Below are 22,083 nucleotides of genomic sequence, written 5' to 3' on the forward strand. Positions count from 1 at the left end.
TTGTTTGTCCTTTTTGGCCGCCTGCCATTAAATAGATAAGCTCATGTAACCAGTGTGCAGCATCCTTTATAACCACCGGCTCAGAAGGATTCCACCCTGTCCACCCAAATTAAACATGGGGTACTATTAAAAAAACCCATTCTTTTTAGGGTCAGGTGATAGTTGAAAGCCAAAACAATGTGTCTTGAAAATAAAAGTGTGTCCTGGGTTCGGCTGGGGGGGACTAGGAGGGTACTTAGCAACAACTGAAAACATCAGTGTGTTATCAACATTCTCCTCATACTAAATCCAAAACACAGCACTAGCAAGAAATTTAACCCTATCCCAGCCGAAACCAGGACAAAGAGTTAGATAGACACTTCTATCTCCATATTTAAAAAAAAAAAAAAAAAAAGAAAAGAAAGGAAAGGAAAAATAAAGACAGACAAATGGCATTTTCTTTTAGTAAAAAAAATTTGAAAGAACATTACTTTAACATATAGTGTCACCTTTGATCTGTTAGAGCAAGCAGCTACTCCAACTTCAGGTATCCATACCGCAGTCTGAATAGCTCCAGAACCTATCACAACACTCTGTAATACTGAACCATCCTAAGGAAAGAAGTGTTTTGAGTCAGTGTGTATGCACAGCTACTTTTCTGTTTAAATGCATGCAATCACATTGCTAAGGGATGATATTCTCCCAAGCTGTTCAGTAACTATTTAAAAACAAATGTTTATATGAAAGCAAAAAGAAATCTAGCTTTTTTATCATACAAAGGAGATAACATAATTAAGGATAATAATAGCTTAATAATCCACATTATCTGACTCTTGGAAAAGTTCTCAAAGTAAGAGAGTATTGTTTCCAACTATAGAGAGTGGCTGGTTCTGCAAAGCCTAACTAACATGACCAAGCCTACAGCATGAATCAACAGTAGAACCATAAAATACAAAATACTTCAATGTTAAATGCAATTTCAATTTTTATTTTATTATTTATAATTTAATACCATTATTTTATACCATGCTTTCTCTAATGTTTCTAACGTACTGGGGGCGGGGGGGAAGCTATTCTGATGCTTTGGCCATTTTAGATATGCATACTAAAAAAAGAATCATGCCACATCAAAGATGATCTTACCCGTAAAGACCAAATATTCATGAGACCACCAAGTCCACCAGATACTAATGCCAGTCCATCAGGACTGAATGCAACAGTCCGAACAGGAGTAATATGTCCTCTCAGTTGAAATACACACTTGACTTCTACTGCTTTTCTGTATCCATCCTGCAAATTATTTCTTAGTTATAGAACACTGTGAACTATTCACAGAAAACAAAATAGCATAACAGCTTCTGTATTCTGCAATAAATACTGATCATCTGTAGAGATGGGGTAATTTCCATAAGATAATAAAAAAGACCAATACTATGATCATATTTTACAAGTATCTTTATCACATTATCTTTTCTCCCCTTACAAAATGCCGTCAACATTGAAGACCACATTACAATTTACGTAGGTGAAATTAACCTTGATTTAATTTTATCTAGAAACACTTTAAACTCTTACTAAATTTTAGTATAAATTTATCAACTTTAAAAAAATGAAAACAGATCAAAATACAATCTTTAGCCAAATAAAATTCATTTAAACCTGTGATTTTTCATTTCCTGTTCTGAAAATGCCTGCACATATACAAATGCAATATACATTTTTTTTTTAGCAAATGTCTTCTCTCAGGAAATGTTGAGATTTGAGTAACTCGCTCACACTCTTCTCCCCCAGTTTTGGAACGAGCAAAGAGAATTTTTTAAACACCAAGTTTACTCCTTCTACCTTGGCACTTGTTTCTTGGTCCCACCATCCTTCTAAGCAAGTTGAGGTGGACTGCAGTGTGATTACTATGTCTTGGGGAACAGTCCAGACACACACCAAACCATTGTGGCATCCTCTAAAGGAAGTCAGGATAAATCAGAAAAACAAAGTAAAGGTATTAACTTAAAATATCAGTAGTCTTCACCACCGTCCTATAAAACTATACTGTATCAATTCATCTAAAGTGGAAAGGCATGTTCCCAATGGATAAATGCATTCTTCCCTATTTCCCCCATCCCGTAGCTTTTCAATTTTTACTAACACCAGAAAAAAATCTCAGAAAAAATACTTTAATAAAACAAAAAAATTTCAAGCAGGACCACCATACACAGGTCTCATGGCATGGAGAAAACAGCTGGTAACATGACCAGAGCCACTCCTTCCATTTGTATTCTGAAGCCTTATAGATCTCATGACAACTGGCTTACTGAATTAATGTTATTTAAAAAAAAGACAGAACTTTTCTTTGCTCTGAACACTAAAGACTGGTGGAAAAGACCTGCAAAAGAGCTACAAAACCAGTAAAAAACATTACATACGTGGCTAGCAAAAGCTGTAACTTGGGTCCTTTCCCTGGAAGAGCACACCAGGCAATACCATTCACAAGAGCTGGATGGGACAGTGAATGCAGACGTCTCCAACATCCTCCCATGTATCCCCAGAGTTTCACTGTTTCTTCTTTGGCACATGTCAGGAGAATCTTACCAGTTGGATCCCACTTCATACTAACAATCATATCCTATTGGATTTAAAAAAATTAGAAGTCGGTATGAAGTAACACAGTAAGAACAGAGAAAATTTAACTTTCAGAGCTAATGTAATGTTTATTTATTAATAACAAAGAACATTTTATTCGCAAATAAATCATTACAGAGATAGTGAGTTGCAATTATGAAATCGTAACAATACTTTCCAGAACTATCAAATTAAAATAAAATCCTAGGTTCCTGAGAGGAACTAAAGGGAAAGCATAGGGAAAAAAAAGTTCTCTTTTCATTGCACACCTTTCTTGATTTTTTTTTTCCCAAAGAAGTAGACAATTTTTCCTTCTTTTTTTATATTATAAAATTGTAGTATGAATTACATTAATGGTACATGGTTCATTAACATATTAGGCAATGGGCCAGATGTAACTTTGAGTCTAACTGAGGTAGGAAAGGAGAACAGCCCACAGTGGAAAAGCCAAGTATAGTTTTATTGTCACAGCATGCTCATTTCTGTGACTACCACGCTTCAAATACCAAGACCAGTTCATGGAAGCACTCAAGATGCTTTTACTACACCTACACTTGAGGAATTCTCCTCTTAGCCTAAGAAATCATTTATGGACTATTAATGACTTATTATTACATACTAGCCAAGTGAAGGATCTAAACTTTTGCTGCTGCATATTTAGAAAAACATACTTGATTTGCACAGGAACTTAAGCTTTACAAAAACGTGTGACACAACCAAAATTAGAATTTATTATGAGCACTTTTACAAAAGAAAAGTACTACAGTCTTTTAAATCCAGACATGCATAGCTGTGTCCTTAATACACTTCTGTCGCTGTATGTACATACATTTCACAACCTCTAATAGCAAAAAAGGCTATACAATTTATTTTTCTTTTTTTTTAATTTCATAGATTGTTCCTTTAAAATATAGTGTTTAACATGTGTATCAGAAATAAGTATGTGTTCTTAAAATAATCTGCACTTGACTTTATAAATAGCTTTCAAATACAGAAAATAGCTTAAACAGATCTTTACCTACAAAAACTATACATTATTTTTAAAAAGACTAACTCTACCTTATGTGCATCAACTAGAACGATTCCTCCTTTTTCAAGTGGTTCCTTTGTTCCTACTAGCAATTTTCCATCTGAATAGCCAACTGCAAATGGTCTGTCTTCACTGAACCAGGCAAGGCATGTGACAGACACTACGTAAACAGACAACACAAAATTAATTAAACTAAATTGAACTTCACTCCTGCGAAAGAGGTTTTTGCAGTGCAATTGTCTAAAATATGAAGGTATAACACAAGGTTACTCAACATACTTTTGGTCTGAAAATTTTCTTGAATTTGTACAGTAAAGTTAAAACTGAGCGCCACTGTAATGACAGCTGTTGAGATTATTTTGTGATAGTTTTTTCATTCTTCTTCTTTTTATTAAAATAATTGAACTTATATTCCTGACATGGTGAAAAGAACCAGGCTAGGGAAAAGAAAAAAGTAGACTGACTCTTGGATACACATGTATCTGAGATAGGGATGCTTCTAAGAAAAGTATTGAAACCAACTGGAGCCTTTCTTAGCATGTAGGTACTGCCTCACTTGATTCTGCCAAAAAATCTGCAAATTTCCTGAAGAAGCAATATGCAAAACCACACAATGCTACCAAAGATGAGCTACTTGATGTCCCCTGGGGCTGGAACTACAAAGGAAAAATGGCAATAATTCAGTAATTCAAATGACACTGACTACATGCTATCTGTAGACAGAGCAGACACTGCAGGGAATCTATATGGATTTTATACGATGGCAAGGAATGTCAGGATTTGACTAGGTTGCTACAAATGGTTTGCCTCTGCTGTAGGGGAATCAGGGTGCAGATGGAGATCCCACAGACTTTTCTCCTCCCATGAACGCAAGCGAATGATGCTTGCAGGTAAAGTACCAGAAGTCACATCCCATAAACAATAACAAAAAAATGAGATTATATACTTGCTTAATTAAAAAAAAAGGGGGAGGGTGTTCATAATTTATTTTCTACTTAAATACTGATACAGTCACCTACCATCCTTTCTGTAGCAGTGTTCCAGTTCTAGCCGGTGCATGGTTGAAATATCTACAACTTCAATAAGACCAAGAGATCCATCCATACGACCAATTAATAATAATTCTGGAGCATCTCCTGTCCATGCTGCAGCTGGCCCTTCTTCTGGCCAAGCTAGAGCAGATACCCAGTGAGGCTGAAGATCTAATAATCCTTTTCCTCCTAGGAGCCCAAAAAGTCTTTTAAAACTACTTCATCTTTATAAAGAAAAGAAAACAACAAAAATACTTTCCATGGGAAAATATCAAGAGATCCTATTTAGAGCTAGGATACATTACAAATTCATGTAAGTTACAAGCCTACGAAGCAATGGTCCACTAATCTATGCAAACACAAAATCTAGCTAACAAATCTCAATTATCAGTCAAGTTACGTGGTTTTGTTAAGGCAGGAAGCTAAGTTCTTCAGTATTCAGTAAACTTATACTTTTCTTGTGGACTGTCTATTAACATGGGCAGTGTAACTGGTGATTTTCTTAAGTGCAAAACAACAGAATGACTTTTCAGAGATTACAAATGACAAAGTGATTAATATTCTTTCTCTCACAGGCGTTCTAAAGGTATTATGCTGGATTAGTCAATTGCAGCATAAGTAACAGTAAAAATACAAGACAATCCACTTAAAGATGCTCGCAAACTGAACCAAGGAATTGGAAAGAGCCTTTCCTGGATCAGGGTCAGTCCTCTCTATGACAACACAATCTCATAAATTCAGCTAACTAATTTTATAGTATTTCTTCCCCAGGTGTCATTCCTCCTTATAAAATATGCGATCACCATCTTTTGAATATTAGAAACTTTCTTGAAGTTATTCATGGCCAATTTATTCACATTTCTTCTTGTGTCAACACTATCCATTTGCTTACATAGCTGCTTTTTCTCCCTGGTCTTCTCCTAGAGTTTGTCTTCCTAATGTATTTATTTATAAGCGTCTTCCTCCAAGAATCTTTTGTTCAAATAAATAAACCAAGCTCACTTATTCTACTCTCATTAGAAGACATTCCATCTAGCTTGGATGTCTAGAGTGATGCAGTCCTTCCCTCCATCTATTTCAGTCAATTTTTGCATTCTCCCTGTTGCATGTACAAACGTAATTCTTGCAGACTATAGAAAGATAGTATTTACAGACAAAAATTGCTAAGAGCGATCAAGCCTCACAACTAAACACTTCCGATTCAACAAGAATCATATGCTGTTCAGTTTTCTACTGAATTAATTGTAAATCACACATCCATTTGTGGTTAATGCCTTCCTGTAATTAAATGTTTAGAAGATACTATGGAAGATGGTAGGCATTTAAACTGGAGAGCACACACAGTTAAATACTTTGGTAAACAAATATTCAGTAACTTAGCAGCTACTCTAGAAATACATTGTACCATGAAGTGTCACAGGTAGCTAAGAGCATACCATTGACTTGCCATATGTTCACCATCTTTTCTGTAGCTCCAGCCAGATACTTGCCGCTGATGCTCCAACAGACAAGAGACAAACTAAGGTCACTGGGTGATCCCAGACTTTCTTCAGAATCACCTTCTCTACAATAGAATAAAATAATGCAATTAAAAAAAGGGCATTTCCTTTAAGCAGACAGGAAAACATAGAATTAATGAACTATCTGAGTTAAAATCTAGAGGAGTCCTGCCATCACTGCAGATTTACGTAACAAATTTTTCTGCTCATAGTTCTATATTTTATTTAAAAACACTTCGAATTACAGAATGAGATACCATTTTTTTCCACAGTGAGAAATTTGAAGTTAGGTTTCAATTAGAAAAATAAGTTTAATTATCTTTAACTTTACCTATTTATATCTCAAATTTAAGATCTTTTTTGGTGAGGGAAAAACTTTCTGGGAAGTCATGAAATGAAACAGAATAGCTTGGACAAAAGAAGTGAAAGAGGTACATCTTGCTTTCAATTCTAGCTTACAATATTGTTACACTGTCTAAAATTCTACTTCACGGTTTGCTTTGGCCAACTGTAACAGGACCACTGGTACGTTTTAAGGTCATACATGACAGGAACAGTTTTTACTGGTTTTAGTAACAGGAAAATGAAGGCTAATATTGCCAGGATGCATATTGTAGGCCAAATACCGTATCACCCCTGTTTTTTTGAAGATAATGAGGATGCACACCTTTGGTGTGTTCTTGCTTAAGCAGGAGACATTTAATTTGTGAATACAGCAGGTAATGGGATGTTGTAACTATTATTAACGACATTAACTTACTAACACTATTAACATAAAAAGTTAACATAACAGGTAGTAATACTGTGTCAGGGAATAGTAATCTAGTAGCATTTAAATAACATTCCTCCGAACTCAGAAAACCAAAAAGCATTCTCACAGAAAGAGGATATAACTCTATCAAAAAGAAGGAATAATGCCTTTTCATCTGCTCATTTCTAAGGACTAAAAAAAATAATTCTACCTTTAAAGATGAACTGGCACTTACCCACTGCAATAAAGAATAAAAATACAGTTGTGTTATATTTGTATTTAAAGTCATTATTGAGATTGTTAGGAATGAAGCCCACTAAAGTACTGAATTCTGAATCTCCTGCACGCTTTTCTGCCACAAGAATAATAGATCATCGCCATTAAACGAAGATGCTCATTACTATCTTCTGAAGTCAAGTTATGTCATTCCGTTTATTCCTTTTAAGGCAGCATCTAGCAGTAGCAAGCAAACATGAACTAAAACGATCCCTAAGAAATCATCAAGAAACAACCTTCTAGTTCACTATTGTTTCTTCATTCTCCTGAGTTAAACTCACCTAAGCTGTACTAAAGAATTAGATTTTAATCTTTTCTTTTTGTTTCTTCTTTTTTGGACACATCCAAATGATACAAAAGTACTTCCCAGACACGCTCATCAGGAAGAATTATGCTCAGTTCCTGAATCCCAGAAGTCACAAATTCTTTTTTCACGCTGGATCAAACCACCACACTCGTAATTATCATGTTATATGCTGGAACTGTCCACTGGAACCCACTGAAGGGATATTCACATTTTTTTCATATGACAGTCCCTTACAGTTTTTATTTTACCCATTTCTCATTATATGAATTAATTAAGAATACCTTTAAACAGCTTTAACGCAATCTCTTTATACCAACTTATCAGCTTGATATTTAAGTTCTGTTTTCAGTTTTAAGCTATTTAATTTACTTTGCATGCCATAAACACAGCAACAGTCCCAGAGAAAAAAATGAGAGAATGTCTGTGCAGGAGATATTGCAGGGTTGGCTCTTTTCGTTATCTCGCACAATTACAGCTTAAATTAAATATCTGACTATTATAAAGAATCCACTTACAGCTTGTTGAGCACACACGTTTGTTGCAATGAATACTGCTTCTTAGTAACATTCCATACTCTTATGGTGCCATCATTTCCACTAGTTGCCAAAAGTCCCTTTTTATTGCACCAAACACATGTCATGACCTACAAATACCAAAGTAACCATGGCAAAACTGGAATTTAAATATAAAGCTTAGGTATGTTTCTTCATTAATATTAAGCAAACATTAACCAATGGGACAGAGCATTAGCCACATTATTGAAATACACTGTAACAATCAAACAAGATATATTTTTCTACTTTTACAGTATTGTGTACTGTAATTAAGCATGATTTATAAGGATGCTACACTTTGTTCAGACCCATGCTCCACAGGCCACTATTGCACAGAATACTGGACAAAGACGTTAACTACTATGACAGAAAAATTAATGCAAATTAATATCTAGTCTAAGAAAAGATTTTTTGTAAAATAATAGTATTTTACTTTTTCTGTATTTTACATTAATGCGATTTTGGGAGAAACCATGCTTACCCTGTTCTGATGAGCCTCTAATTTTATGAAGGAACATTTTCGTAAGTCTCCCCCCATATCAGCGAGGGTCTGAGGAATAGTTTGATTATCTCGATCATGTGCTGCAAGAGTTCGCACCAGCTGCTGAGCAGCCCACTGCCTATGTTGTGAAGATAACCTTGAAGAGAGGCAGCAAGCTGCTAGTGCATTAGCCAGCTCCAGAGGGCCTACAGCAGAAGGATCATAGGAAGGATGGGCATACAAATGGGCAATTAAACCTGCTTAAACAAAACAATGAGATGATGCCTAGATGAGTACCAAACAGAATTACACAAACGAACACAGCATTAGCCATAATTTCCAGAAAAAAAGAAAGATATTAACAAACGTCTTATAACAACATTGCAATCATATTAACTATTACAAAAAACACGCTTCTGACACTAAGAGAAAAATAACCTCCTTTAAAATGTCACAAAAAAACCTTAAGAATAGAATTACAAATATTCTTATTCCCACCATATGGAAAATGGTTGCTCAAAGAGCAAGTGCTTTCTGAACAGGAAAATGCCTCCTCTGACAGATAAGCTGCTGCCATTGCTATGTCCTTCCCTCCCTTTAACACAGCAACAGCCTGGTGTTGAGGCACAGCAGTTGCTTTCTGGCTCCCTGACCTCTCCCAGCAGAGACCGCACAACTTTCTGTGTCAGAGACAGAACAGTACTTTGGTGGCAGCAGTCAACTGTTATTCCCTGTAATTTCATTAGGTGGCACAACCGAGACTGAATGTCTTAGCTATATGGCTTTGAATACACATATGTTCAGATTTTTTTTAAAGTGGCAAAAGATGCAACTATGTAATAAGGTCATATTTCTAAGTAAAATTTGCGTACTAAACTGTAAGATTACTTTGATTAATACAAGTTTTGTACATTTTTGAGAGTGTATTTATTTATACATTATTCTAGGAAGTCTCTCCTTAAATATAAATGAGGAATTGAAGATTTAATAATTAACATTTAAAAACAAAGCTGTATCATACCTTTCTTTTCAATTTCTGCTTTATCATAATTTGGCCTCAGTTTGGCCCCTTTGTCTGCCAACAATGCTACAAGTGCTTGAGTAACCACAAAATTCGGAGATGTGACAAGTTTGTTTTCTTCTGCAATCCCTCTTAAAAAACTTGGCAAAAATTTTCGCTGAATTGGATCATCAACTGTTGTCAAGTTTACACCAGTTGCTGCAGAAATCAAATTCTAAAAATAAATAATTAAAGACAATAAATAACCAGAACAAACAGAAAAATCAATTTTAGAAAACGTCTTTAGTTGAATAAATCATGCAGAGTTTTAAAGATTTTCAATTTTTTTTTCAGAAATTTTCAGCTCCCAACCATTTTTATTTTAACAGGCAAAGATCATGTATCATGTATTCCATCAATATGGAATTTAAGCCTTCTGCCCTGGGGAATACCCGGTCTTAATGGAACCGAATATCCAGATCCAGGGATATAAAAAAATTAAAAAAAAAAAAGAAAAAAAAGAAAAAAAAGTATCAAGTAACCAAGAATATCAGCAAGAACTAAGGAGCTTATAGAAAAACTTTTTATAAAGTTATGCACCTAGTGGTAGGATAAAAAGCAGTAACACATAATAAAATCCATTATCCCATCCAACACTCGTATTTCTCCACAATTATATTTCAAACTCAGAAGAACAAAACTATTACTCTCATTGCTTAGAAGTTTCCCGATACATATGAAATCCTGCTGCATGTCCACAGCTGCAGATAATCTTTTTCTAAATATAAACAATCTGTGCTCCACGTATAGTTGACTCAGTTAGAAAACCCAAAACTTTAACAGAAAAACCCTATGCATACAAAAACCACATCCATTTTTCTCCATTTGAAAAGAGTACTGCGCAAATAAATGTAAAGTTACTTAATTTTTACCAACAATAAAACATACCCTTGTGCAAAGCCATAAACAAGAACTCTAAGGAGATCCTCAAACTGAAGGCAGTCTCATCACAGTTCAGAAGATAAAAGCACAAAATACCAATATGTACAAAATGGATTGCTTCATCTCATGTATAAGTTTAATATAAATATTTATGTTGAAATAACAGTCCTACCTGTGTACATAACTGTACCAGCAGTTTTGCAGCACTAGGAGTGTTTGATGCCAAACAGCCTACTGCTGTACTCAGATAGGCAAGACAAGATATAGGCTTGCTTGTTTTGCTGTGTATTCCTCTAGATCGCTCTGTTGAACTTGACACAGTGGATGGACTTGTGGAGAGGCCTGCTCTCCCTGCTGCAGCGAGGCACATTAAACGAACCAAAGTTCTGATATCTGTTAATCCCAAGGATTCAAGACCAGCTGCCAGGCTACAACTGGAACCACTGTCAAAAATGAATATAAATGCTCTTGGTTTTGTTAGTACATTTTAAAAGAAAGTTATGTTTGGATAAAACTATTCCCAAAGCATTAGTGAACACTGCCTGTTTGATTAGCTGGACATTGTTACCATGTAGAGGGAAGGGGAAGAAAGAGAAATGAACCTGCAGCCTCTCCACTCCTTTTCTTTTAAGCTGAAGACAAAAACACATTAAAGACTTGCCCTAGCAAAAATCCATGAGTTTACCTGGAAGCACTCATAAACAAAGTTACATGGATAATTCATGTTTAGAGTTATGCTATGACAATATGCACATGTACATGTCAGATCTCTGCAATGTCTTCATAGTTGCATGGGTATCTTGTACAAAGCCAGTTTTTAAATCCTCATATCCCATCAACTCCTTCACTTCATCTTCTTTCCTCTAACGTTTACCTCTAAGTTCTAATACTTGCCTTGAACAAAAACTCACTGACAAACACAGCATCTTTATGTTCTGAATGGCTGATACTACTGGCGTCCACTTTCCATATAAGATGTAGAAGTTTCTTTCATAAAGTTTGAAGATAGGGTTCAAAAGAACAAAATCAACAGAACTTTTTCTCTTAATAGTATGATATAAGTATGTAAAATGAGAATCACTTTCCCAAATAGCCTAAAACTGCATCCCTATCAAACATAACTTGATAACTGGTTCCAAATGGAAATGTGGAAGTGTTGCCAAGGATGCCACAAACCTGACAGACAAAAGTGAGAGCGCTCTCATAACCATAGTTCTTGCAAGGAGGACTTGAGCGGCAGCTGTCACTCTTCTTAGAGCCATAACACGGTCATGTGGATTTACTAGGGCAGCTGCTTGTTCTCCTAAGGTTATCCTGCCAGAAGAACTTTTTTCTATAGAGCCATGACAGCCTTGGAAATAATGATGATTTGTGTTAGTATTTAAAGAAAAACAAAACGTTATCATATAGTAATAAGCGCAGAAGCAAATTTGGCCTAAGCTTTCAAATTACTTACTAATTTTTCAACATTTCATACATACAGAACTATAGTGATAATGACTGAGAGGAAAATACACTCCTGAAATACACTCCATAATTTAGTTATTCCTTATTTTCAAAGATAGATGAGCACAACTTGACAATACTCAAATTAACATTAATTCCTCTGTTTCCCTTTTCCGTTAGAGGGGCCTACAAACTTACATATTGATCCAGCATTTCAATAGGCTGGTCAGTAAGTCCTAACTTAAATCCATAAATCCATCTTCGAGTTCTGCAAAACACGCTACTGACATCCACTGTAGGACTACAGTCACAGTTTTATTAGTAAATCAAAGCTTCAAGCCTTCTGCCAATATAAATGCCTCACACTCCTCTCTCTAACTCTCTATAATAAAAGGACAATTTAGAACCTTGTCTTCACTTCCTCATGGTGGGAGGCAGGAAAGATTGTCAAAATATTGCATTGCCCCTATAAAATCATACCAAAGGGGAGGTATTTGTTCTTTGAATGAAACGCATTTCAAATTTACCTATTTGCATCAATGTTTCTTCCATACTGTTGGTGGCTGTCACCATTGCAACTGAAGCACCCAGAGGGTCACTGTCAGGGAACTGTACAGGTTCAGGTACAATACGTCGATCGTTCAACCCAAGAGGTCCAGCCAGTAACTCAAATTCCTCTTCTCCTGTCAGCTTTTCATCTTCGTCTACATCTAACATATCCCAGTCTTCTAGAATTGGAGAAATAGAATCAGACTTCGTTACAAAAGCTAAAATTAAAAACCAATACATGGTACAAAATGTGGATTGTAATCTGCAACATAGAAGTCTTAAAAACTCATCTTTTATGTTGACATAGACAAAACATTGGAAATCAGAAAAACAAAATCCCGCTCTTGCCCCTCTCCATTAAATTTGATCTTTATTTCTACTGCAGAGTTTGATGCTTCAGAGAATCTTCCACGAAACTAGCTGTTTTTTTTAAAACACAGAAATGAGAGGTCATCACATCTAGCACAAAACAACTCCAAAACCTGGAATATAGTGAAAAGTGTAGACATACAGTTGTGCTTTAAATCACGGTAACAGGTGCATATTCCAAAGGACTCAATAGTAAAGACAGATACTAAAAACTTCTGGTCTTCGTATTTATCAAAAAAGTATGCACAAGTTCTTAGGTCATAATTGTACACCCAGGCTTTTGCTTTTCTTTTGCGGGGGGAGGGGAGGGGGAAGAAAAAGCACTATAATTGTAATTCAGTTATGCATTCCATTCACTTCCCAACCATTTACACAGAAGTCAACTTACATTTACTTATCCATCCCGCTCTATCTCACTCCCTATACAGGAGGATCTGAACACCTTTTATCTATTGGAAGATGGACTTGCTGTTAAGTCCAGAGCGCTCATTTACTCTTCAATAGACAAATGTGGTAAATCATACAATTGCGCTCATACAAGCTACAGAAAGGCCCAGAATCAAAGAATCATCTTGGAAAAGTTTTTTTTACAATTGCTACAAATAATCTGTTTAAAGTGAAAAGTACACTCTCAGCTAGTACAAAGGCAGAAAAAGTAGGAATAAGCCTAATGGCAGATTTTTGAGACTCTAGCTTAAGCTAATTAACTTCTCCTACAAAGGCAGCTGAAGAAATGTATTTGAACATAAGGCTCTGTATGTGCAATTCTGGATATAACATCTATCCACAATACCTTATGACCCAAAGTTAAGTATTTGCCATTTCAGCTACTTAGATGAAAGACGTGGGAAAAAATGTCACTGATTTTTTTTCCCATTTGAACTAAAAAAAAAATTAAAATACTACACATAGTCAGAATAAGATTTTAAACTATACCTTCATGTACAGTTTCATAACAGGTTTATTTGCATGGAAGTACCTTTATGGAAAAATAAAACACTGTGCAAGTGCGAAGTATTTAATATCTTCAGCAACTTAAAAACATACCTTCATAGACACTGTCTTGTTTACCTATTAAATCAGGAGCCTGGCCTTTGTACCTGTATGAAAAAATAACAAAGAAAATAACTGAACAGATCTAATAATTTACATATATGCATAATAATTTTAAACTTGGTTTACTATTAAGTTACTTTACTGTTAGGTCAATGTATATATGATTTCTGGAAATGGCTAGTAACAGAGAGATAAATAAAGTGCTTCTAAAAGTGTCTGTGAAGGGGGGAAGCATTTGCAGTACTAATGTGAGAAAGGCCCATAAAAAATGGGAATTATCAGACAAAATTGAAAAAGGAAGTTTTCAAAAGTCAACAAGAGTAGGCAACATCTCAAGAAATAATTCCTTGTTTTTAATTTAAAAAATAGAAATAGCAAGACAGCCGTTTTTCTAAATATGCATTTGTTGAATACAGAGAATGATTTTAAGCCTCAGTTAAAATAAATAAAGACAAATTCTAGGAATTTAATTTCTTCAATCAAATTCTTAAAATGCTGATGCTAGTAAACATTTTTACGTTGTTTCCTTTCTTTACACAGAGTATTCCACCATCTTGTACTTCCGTACCTTTCAGAAGTCGACGTTTTAGATTTATTCTTCAGGGCTAAGTATTTCTCTCTGCAGACGCCACACAATAAATAGTAAGGATTTCCGCTTCCACATTCACCACCAAACCATCCATCTACATAAGAACCATTGCTACGATAGCCCTGGCGATTTGCACTACGACCACAGCCTGGGTGGTTTCTTTTCATGTGTTGATTGAAGCTGACAACACTGGATTCACACAGTTCACAAACCACTACTTCTTCTCTGTCTTCAGATTCACAAACATGCTGCATAGTAAGATTTTCACATGTTATATGTACAGAACAAGTATCTTCATATTAGATATAAAATAGGCCAATATTCTTAGGTGGATGTTCCTGCCCATTTCTGTTACACACACAGAGTGATAGTTATATGGTTAACTTGCACAAAAGCAAAGCAGAAATAGACAGTTTATGACATAATGAAGAGCAGACCATCTCAGAACAGGAAAAACATTCGGAAGTAAAGTTTCAGAGGATGAGATTTTCCTATTTCATTTCAAATCTGACTCAAAATTCTTGACAGTATAACTTTTCACATATTCAGTTCACATTCAATGCTGTCTTTATCCGGTTCTCCTCAGAACTTGACTAGACTAAATCCAACAAAGGAAAAAGAATCCTTTTTTTTTTCAGACAATTGGACTTTACATTTACTGAGCAACAATAATTATCACTTGTGTCAATAAATTCTGAGGTTTTGTCTGAATATAAAGTTCATTCTTCTATCATTGTATTTCCGTCCTAAGTCAGTAATTTCATTGTGATGTTCCAGTGAAACAAGCTCTCTGAAAAATTCAATATGCATACTGAAACTTGCTTCCATATCAGAGTCAGGTAACATCATAATTAAGAGACGAAAGCTTAGCCTAATGGGTTGCTTATCCAATTCGACATGGATAATCCAAAGATTAACAAGCTGCTGTTATTGTATTTCTTTTCTACCTCAAATGTATTTTTAGTGGGCTATACAACAACTGAGTGAGGACTGTCACCATATCCCTCCCAGAGAATGAAATACATGACATGACTAAATTAAGAAAAACTGATTTAAGCGCAAATTAATGTTGCTACAGATGAGATTTTTTTTTTTTTTAAAATAGAACAAACATTTACAGCTGTGTTTGTAATCCCATACAGCTAAGAAATCTGGAGCACCTACTTGATTTCTAAGTGATATCATCAAAACAACAACTATACTAGTTCTGTTCTCATCTCTCAGGGGAGGGAGAAAGAAAACTATGTACATGTAGAAATGCAGAGCAAGAAAAACAAGAAAGCACTATTCTTAATCTAAAAGTGAAGCTACAAAATGCAAGATGATTTTAAGCATTGCTGGCATTTAGTAAGGTATTTTCAAACAGGCTATAAGCATATGCATGTTACTTTAAATTTAAAAACATGAACATGCAAAAAGCAGTAAGTTAAAGCAGCCCCCGCTGCAGTCACACACACCCAGGTAGGCCAATCCAATACCTCCGGGATCCACATTCCCAGAATATCATTATCACTAGCCAGGTCTTGCCCAAACATAGCTTCCATTGCTTCATCATCAAGGTCAATTTCCAACTCCTCATCCAAGTTGAAGTCATAAAGCGCCCCTGGATCTTGCTGCAAAGATATCCCTTCTCTTCGACTCTGATTCCTGTGGGCCTGTACAGAGCGGTATAATCCCGCTTAAGTAAAAAAAAATAAAAGGAAAGTAGTACTTTTATTTCACATGTAATAAAGATGACTGTACTTTCAACTTCCTTTTGTTTTGTTTTCAACTTTTCTGCTAAACATAATCTACTTATTACCACATAAAACACTTAAGTTAAATATACACTGATATACATATGTGAAGGAGAGTTTTGTAATTTTCATGCTAAGTACCAATCCCCCTCCTCTTCACTTACTGGATAAGCAAAGACCTTGGAAGTCTTCCAGTATACTTACCAGCACGTGCTAGCAATGTTCGCGCAGCTAAATCAAATTTGTGTCTTCTCGTTACAGCTGACCGACTTCTAGAAGGAGGTCCACTTGCAGAAGCTGCATTATCCACATGATCCATATTATCAGGGCTACAAGAATTTGTAATTTACAGGTAAATCAAACCAAGTTTTAAACAGCCACATACACTAAGTAAGGAAAAATACTAAGATCACATTTATTGGCATTTTGTTTCTTTCCCTCACGGAAGGAGAAAAAAGGAATTTGGAATTCAAGAATTTTCAGTTCCACTGCTGCACGTATTTACTGTCTTTTTGACGGTGAGATTTACCTCAAACAAACTAGATGCAGCAATGTCAACACCTATTCGATGCTTCCATAGTGCCTAAGCATTGCAGAAGTTTTGGGAGTGCGCTCGTTTTATGCTGTCAATGTTAACTACAGCTCGAACCAGGTTTCTTCTCCTTTTTAAAAGAAATAAAATCAAATTTTCTGTTGTTGCTGCCTCAGTCATTCCCTCTGTTGCCCAAAATCTTTTGCAACATGAATTTAAGTTATTTAGTAACACTTGTTGCTTAGTTTATTTCTCCCAACTGAAATCTGTGAGTTCTCCATGAAATGACAGTTTACCTGGGACAACGTAACTGAGGAAACTTAAAAATGCGTATCTCAGTAGGATCAAGGAATCTCAACAAAAGTGTTCTCAAAATACATCTTATAATTGTCATCCTCCCTATTAACAAAAAAGCTGGTATGACTCCAAATAGGTGTCACTTAAAAATCTAACCACTACTTTTAGGATTAAAAACAAAACAAAAGAAAACCAACCACCTCTCCTCCTTTTTTAAGATAGTTTAGATCTAAGGTTGTGAAGGTGACTGAGAATGTAAACTTCAATTCAGTTTCATCCCCTCTGGACAAACGAAGAATTCATTTAAGAAGAAAAATGTAGAAAAATACCTGTTCATGAATACACTGAAGGAAAAAAAAAACCACTCCAATGAAATTTTGCTTTATTACTAGGTCTTTTAAATAACATGTAAGCTTCCTTCCTCTTTTTTTTGAAGGAAGGATGCTCAGTTACATTCTTCCCCAGTTCTGTGCACAAACAGTACTGGAAAATAAATGCACCATGTACACCTAATTTAATTGAATCTTTGCTTTTACTCATGTTGTAAGAAAATTCAGAAGTGGCATTACAAAGTAATGTTCTGTCAGCAACAATGAACTTGTGTGATTTTCAGTTTCAGCAACAGATTACAAGCTATTAGAAGAAAACTACATTTTACCTTTCACTAAAGCCTTCCTCCATTTCAGTGGCATCAGCAGAAGGGATATCACCTGGTGACTGCAGATAACAATGATCACCAGATTTTCCACCACTTCCAGAGACTATTGTCCCATGTCGTGAATCTGCAGTCCCTTCTGACTGGGGCTCTTCATCATCTTCATTCCCAGGGTGCTCTATCATCCACATGGCCAGCACTGTGATATTCTGTGCATCTGCTTCTCCTCTGGCACCTGAAAGCAGGAAAATCACACTTTAGAATTGTATTATATCATTGATGGTGAAAAACTCAATTTTCTTCCCATAAATGGTTATAGAACTTAAAAATTAAGTACTCCATTGGAAAAAAGTGTTTCATATTTATCTAATTTTTCAGTCTAAACTGGTATTATAGTTATAGATTACCTGTAGCTTCCATAGCTTTTGCAATTTGCCTGAGGGAGAACCCCATTTCTAACAATGGAACAGCAATGGCAGGAGGAGGAGGGGATGTTGAAAGTCGGCTGCTTGGATCAGACAAAGCTTAAAAGACAGAAAACGTTTTATGTAAAGTGCATAAATCTTTCTTTTGTGTTACTCTACTAGACCTTGCTTTGATATATTAGCTTCAAATAAGGGAATAATTGCCATTAACAACTTTCCTCTCTACTACCATCCACAAAGTAAGATACTTTCTGTAATGAAACCAGACAGTGTTCATTCTTATTGGTAACATATATATTGTGTAAGCTTCTGTTTAATCAAGTAGGATACTGATGATATTCAAAGAACTATTTCTTTTAAGATATTTCTAAGAAGTTTATTTCCATTTCAAACTGTATCAAATTATCTATTTGATTTATATTTAGGTAGACTAGATAAAGTTATCCTTGTCTGAATCATTAAGATTCCCAAACGTTATGAGATCACACCAATACACATTCCTCTTAAGGTACAGAAAGAGACCTCAACTAAGCTGGTGACATATCTGAAAAATCTCTTTGCAGATGATGGCTATATTTCTGTGCAGAGAGTCTTTCAAGGGACTCTAAAAAGGTTAGTTACTGCCCAAACCCCACAGTTTTTCTTATCATTTGCCATAAAAGTGAGGTCTCATCAATGAAGGCATCAACAATGTACTAACAAACACTGTTGTAAAGACAGCATCATGACTAGAAGCAACCTATCTCATTTTAAAAAAAAAAAAAAAAAAAAATCATTGGTAAGCATCTGCCATCTAAGCATTTGTGAAACTGAGCAGACAAGTTGCTATGCAACAAACGAAACAGCTAAAAGACCCAACTAATGGTATGGATATAAGAGCAAGAATAAAAAGTTGTATCAGTCAGGAATTTTAAAGCATGGACTTTGTTTCTCAGCACTGAGTATGAAATCTAGAGAATATACTTTAACTCAGTCTCCTCTATCCATTTAATACAAAACACATATATATGGACTTGTATTTTTCTTTTTAGTATTATCTCCTTTGCATCACAATAGAAGCTCAATATTCTCACACAACAATTTGCTCAGCCTCCTAGCTGTTCCATTCTGTATGTACACCTGGAATGGAGCAAGTTTCTGTTTGGAGTAGTACAGTGCAGGCAGTAATAAAACATCTATGAACAGAAGCCTCCCATTACCTTCACACGATTCCAGACAGCAGCATGAGGAGCCCATGAAGGTTAGGCAGCCCTTTCTATCTCATTAAACAAGATTAATTGGAAGGATCTACACTGGTGTATGTATCGTATAATACACCAATTCCCCTTTTCTGTGTAGTATATGATCTAACAAAAGCTAGAAAATTAGTGCACTAAACAGTGGCACACAACCAAGGAAACAAGCCCAAATTGGATTAACATTTTGAAGTAATTACCACTTATACTGCATCCTCATTTTACACATGTAGTTTGTAATCCGTTCCACAGCTTGTAAAAACTACTTTCATTTGCTTGATAAAGCCTACAGCTAGACAATCTACAACTTTTTGTCCTAAGATAGTCATTAAAAGGTTTTCAACAATGCTTTGCATGTTAGGTTGCATTAAAAAGAAAGCCTGTTGGTTCTCAATGTCTTAAAAAACTACACTGAACTTCTGCGAATTTACTAACTTGTCCACATTTCTATCTATATTGACTACAAATTTACCTGTACGATTGGCAGGCCTCGCAGATTGGGAATCAGGCGAAGTCAAACTTTGTCTCCTTCCAACTTCATCTGAAGGAGATGTTGGTAAAGACGATATTGGAGGAGTCTGAGCACGTCGTGCTGGAAGCACAGTTGTGGTAGGATAACTGGAAAACATTTGCCTTTAAAAAAGAACAATATACATTTATACTAAAAAGAGCTACGCTGAAAAAGGTCTGACACAAGAAAACCACCAAAATAGAGTGCACTTGGCAAGTCATACTTTACAGCAATTGAGTTTTGTAAGGGTAAGGTGCATCACATACATTGAGGTGGGCAGAAAAACGCTGTTGGAACAGCTCATTCCTATCACCTCTGCCTGGAAAGTTAAATTCTAAGTATGCACCTAAAAAAACCCCTCATAGACCAAGAGCTGTCCTAGGAGATAAGAGAGAAATAAACATTCTTCCCATTTCCCCACTTTGTTCAGAACTGAGTCTGACTAATAAAGCAGGTGAGTATTTTACTTTCACTGTCGTGGTAATAGGACATTGTTCTGGCTTTTGTCAAATTGTATCTGCAAAACCTCTAAGAACAGAGGTCAGATACATCAACAGAATTAAACTTAGAACAGGACTCTATTCAATGTAAAGCAGATTTCCTTCTACATCACAAATAGCCTCTGCAGATTAACTAGCTTTATCTTACTTCCATTTCAGTATGTGAGGGGAGGATGAAACAAGGTCTTAGCTTGCAGGATGTTACCTACAAATTAAGATCTACTCTAGTTTGAGAATCAAAAACTATTCATTAAAAATACAGAATTTCAGAGATTTGTAATTTAAACTATACCAAATAAACTGAAGAACTGAATAAGGAAGGTATTTTCTCCTGTCTTAAAGAATTCAGATGATACATATATATACAGTGTATATTAAAAGCTTAACAGTTTTTTATTTCTAGTAACGCATGTCGTGCAAGGCAGAGTAATGAATTAAACTCTGACCTCTGCAGGGGCAGTTCTTGACAGTAAATACAAACATTAACATTTTCAAAGGCTTAGACAGCTAAAGACATATATTGCATATAAACCACACAACTGATCACCGACACCCACAAAATCATACATGCTGAAAATACAGGTATTTTACCTGAGAAGACTGAGAGGCATAACACCAGGTGATTCTGAAGCTGGAACTGTTTCAGTATCAGTTACTGGAGTAGTAGCAGTGGTAGTATCCTCCAGAGAGCTGCTCATGAAAGATGTCGTACTAGATGCAGAAGGGCTGGTTGTAACTGGTGTTTGGGCTTGCTGAGACTGATCACCTTCTTCTACTTGTTGATCTACTTCTGCAACAGAAAAAAGGACGTTACAGGAACATTAATATAACTGTGTAGAGCAAAACAGTAGCTGAGGCTAAACTTTCAAAGATAACTCATTATTTAAAATTCCCCCCAAAGAAAGGGGTGTGCAGAAATGCAGACCATACAAATACTTCTGCCAATAACTCATGGACTTATGTAAAGAAATCAGTCTATCAGCTCTTGGTGTTGTCATACCGATACAAGGTAAATAGTAAACAAGTCTTTCCAGATGATAACAGAAGCCATTTACTTGGTTAGATCTTATGATATTTAGATTTAGAGATTTAGATTTATGATTGTAACAGCTAGGATTATTCTCTTGGGCAAAAGGGAAAGAAGTCTCAGATATGGAAATAGAGCTGATTAACTATAAAGCTATTTTTAACTCAGCTGTGTAAATAACAGATTTTTGAAGGGGTTTTTTGGTTGGTTTAGAAGAAGTCGTTAAGACAGTAAAGAACCAGATAGCGCAGTAATTAGCTTTAATATTTTAGATTTTTTTTTCTTTGTTTAAACTTATTTAAATCAGTTTAACCCTTCACCAAAAGGGTTGTCAAGCACTGGAACAGGCTGCCCAGGGAAGTAGTTGAGTCACCATCCCCGGAGGTATTTAAAAGACGTGTAGATGTGGTGCTTAGGGACATGGTTTAGCAGTGGACTTCGCAGCACTAGGTTAACAGTTGGACTTGATCTTAAAGGTCTTTTCCAACCTAAACGATTCTATGAATCTATGATTCTAAATGGTTTTCCTGAAGATGCAGACTGCAATACGCGTGTTTTTAAGAAGAAAAGGAATGATACACATTTTCTCTTCAGCTTCTGTTAGTACAGTGCCAAATACCTCAGAAAAAAACCTCAGAAAACAAAACCCCAAACCCAAAACCCCACAACTGATTTAGAGATTTTCACAGA

The 22,083-nt window shown here is 35.6% G+C and overlaps 1 protein-coding gene across 1 annotated transcript in view; it reads right to left on the reverse strand.

Annotated features, from left to right (window-relative positions):
• The window catches only part of HERC1 (HECT and RLD domain containing E3 ubiquitin protein ligase family member 1), a gene marked incomplete at its 5' end in the record, with an annotated part of 50,248 nt that overhangs the window by 15,498 nt on the left and 12,667 nt on the right, over positions 1–22,083 (reverse strand). The window contains 21 exons of the mRNA XM_009582817.1: positions 489–590; positions 1,123–1,269; positions 1,822–1,936; positions 2,400–2,599; positions 3,655–3,785; positions 4,645–4,845; positions 6,093–6,220; positions 8,005–8,132; positions 8,525–8,730; positions 9,546–9,759; positions 10,639–10,909; positions 11,643–11,817; positions 12,440–12,640; positions 13,878–13,930; positions 14,455–14,723; positions 15,933–16,153; positions 16,416–16,540; positions 17,699–17,930; positions 18,103–18,219; positions 19,828–19,988; positions 20,958–21,156. Of these exons, the coding sequence (XP_009581112.1) occupies positions 489–590; positions 1,123–1,269; positions 1,822–1,936; positions 2,400–2,599; positions 3,655–3,785; positions 4,645–4,845; positions 6,093–6,220; positions 8,005–8,132; positions 8,525–8,730; positions 9,546–9,759; positions 10,639–10,909; positions 11,643–11,817; positions 12,440–12,640; positions 13,878–13,930; positions 14,455–14,723; positions 15,933–16,153; positions 16,416–16,540; positions 17,699–17,930; positions 18,103–18,219; positions 19,828–19,988; positions 20,958–21,156 (3,596 nt within the window). The remainder of the gene's footprint in view (positions 1–488; positions 591–1,122; positions 1,270–1,821; positions 1,937–2,399; positions 2,600–3,654; positions 3,786–4,644; positions 4,846–6,092; positions 6,221–8,004; positions 8,133–8,524; positions 8,731–9,545; positions 9,760–10,638; positions 10,910–11,642; positions 11,818–12,439; positions 12,641–13,877; positions 13,931–14,454; positions 14,724–15,932; positions 16,154–16,415; positions 16,541–17,698; positions 17,931–18,102; positions 18,220–19,827; positions 19,989–20,957; positions 21,157–22,083) is intronic.

The sequence above is a fragment of the Fulmarus glacialis genome, unplaced genomic scaffold, assembly GCF_000690835.1.
Source record: "Fulmarus glacialis isolate BGI_N327 unplaced genomic scaffold, ASM69083v1 scaffold14887, whole genome shotgun sequence".
NCBI classification, from domain to species: domain Eukaryota; kingdom Metazoa; phylum Chordata; class Aves; order Procellariiformes; family Procellariidae; genus Fulmarus; species Fulmarus glacialis.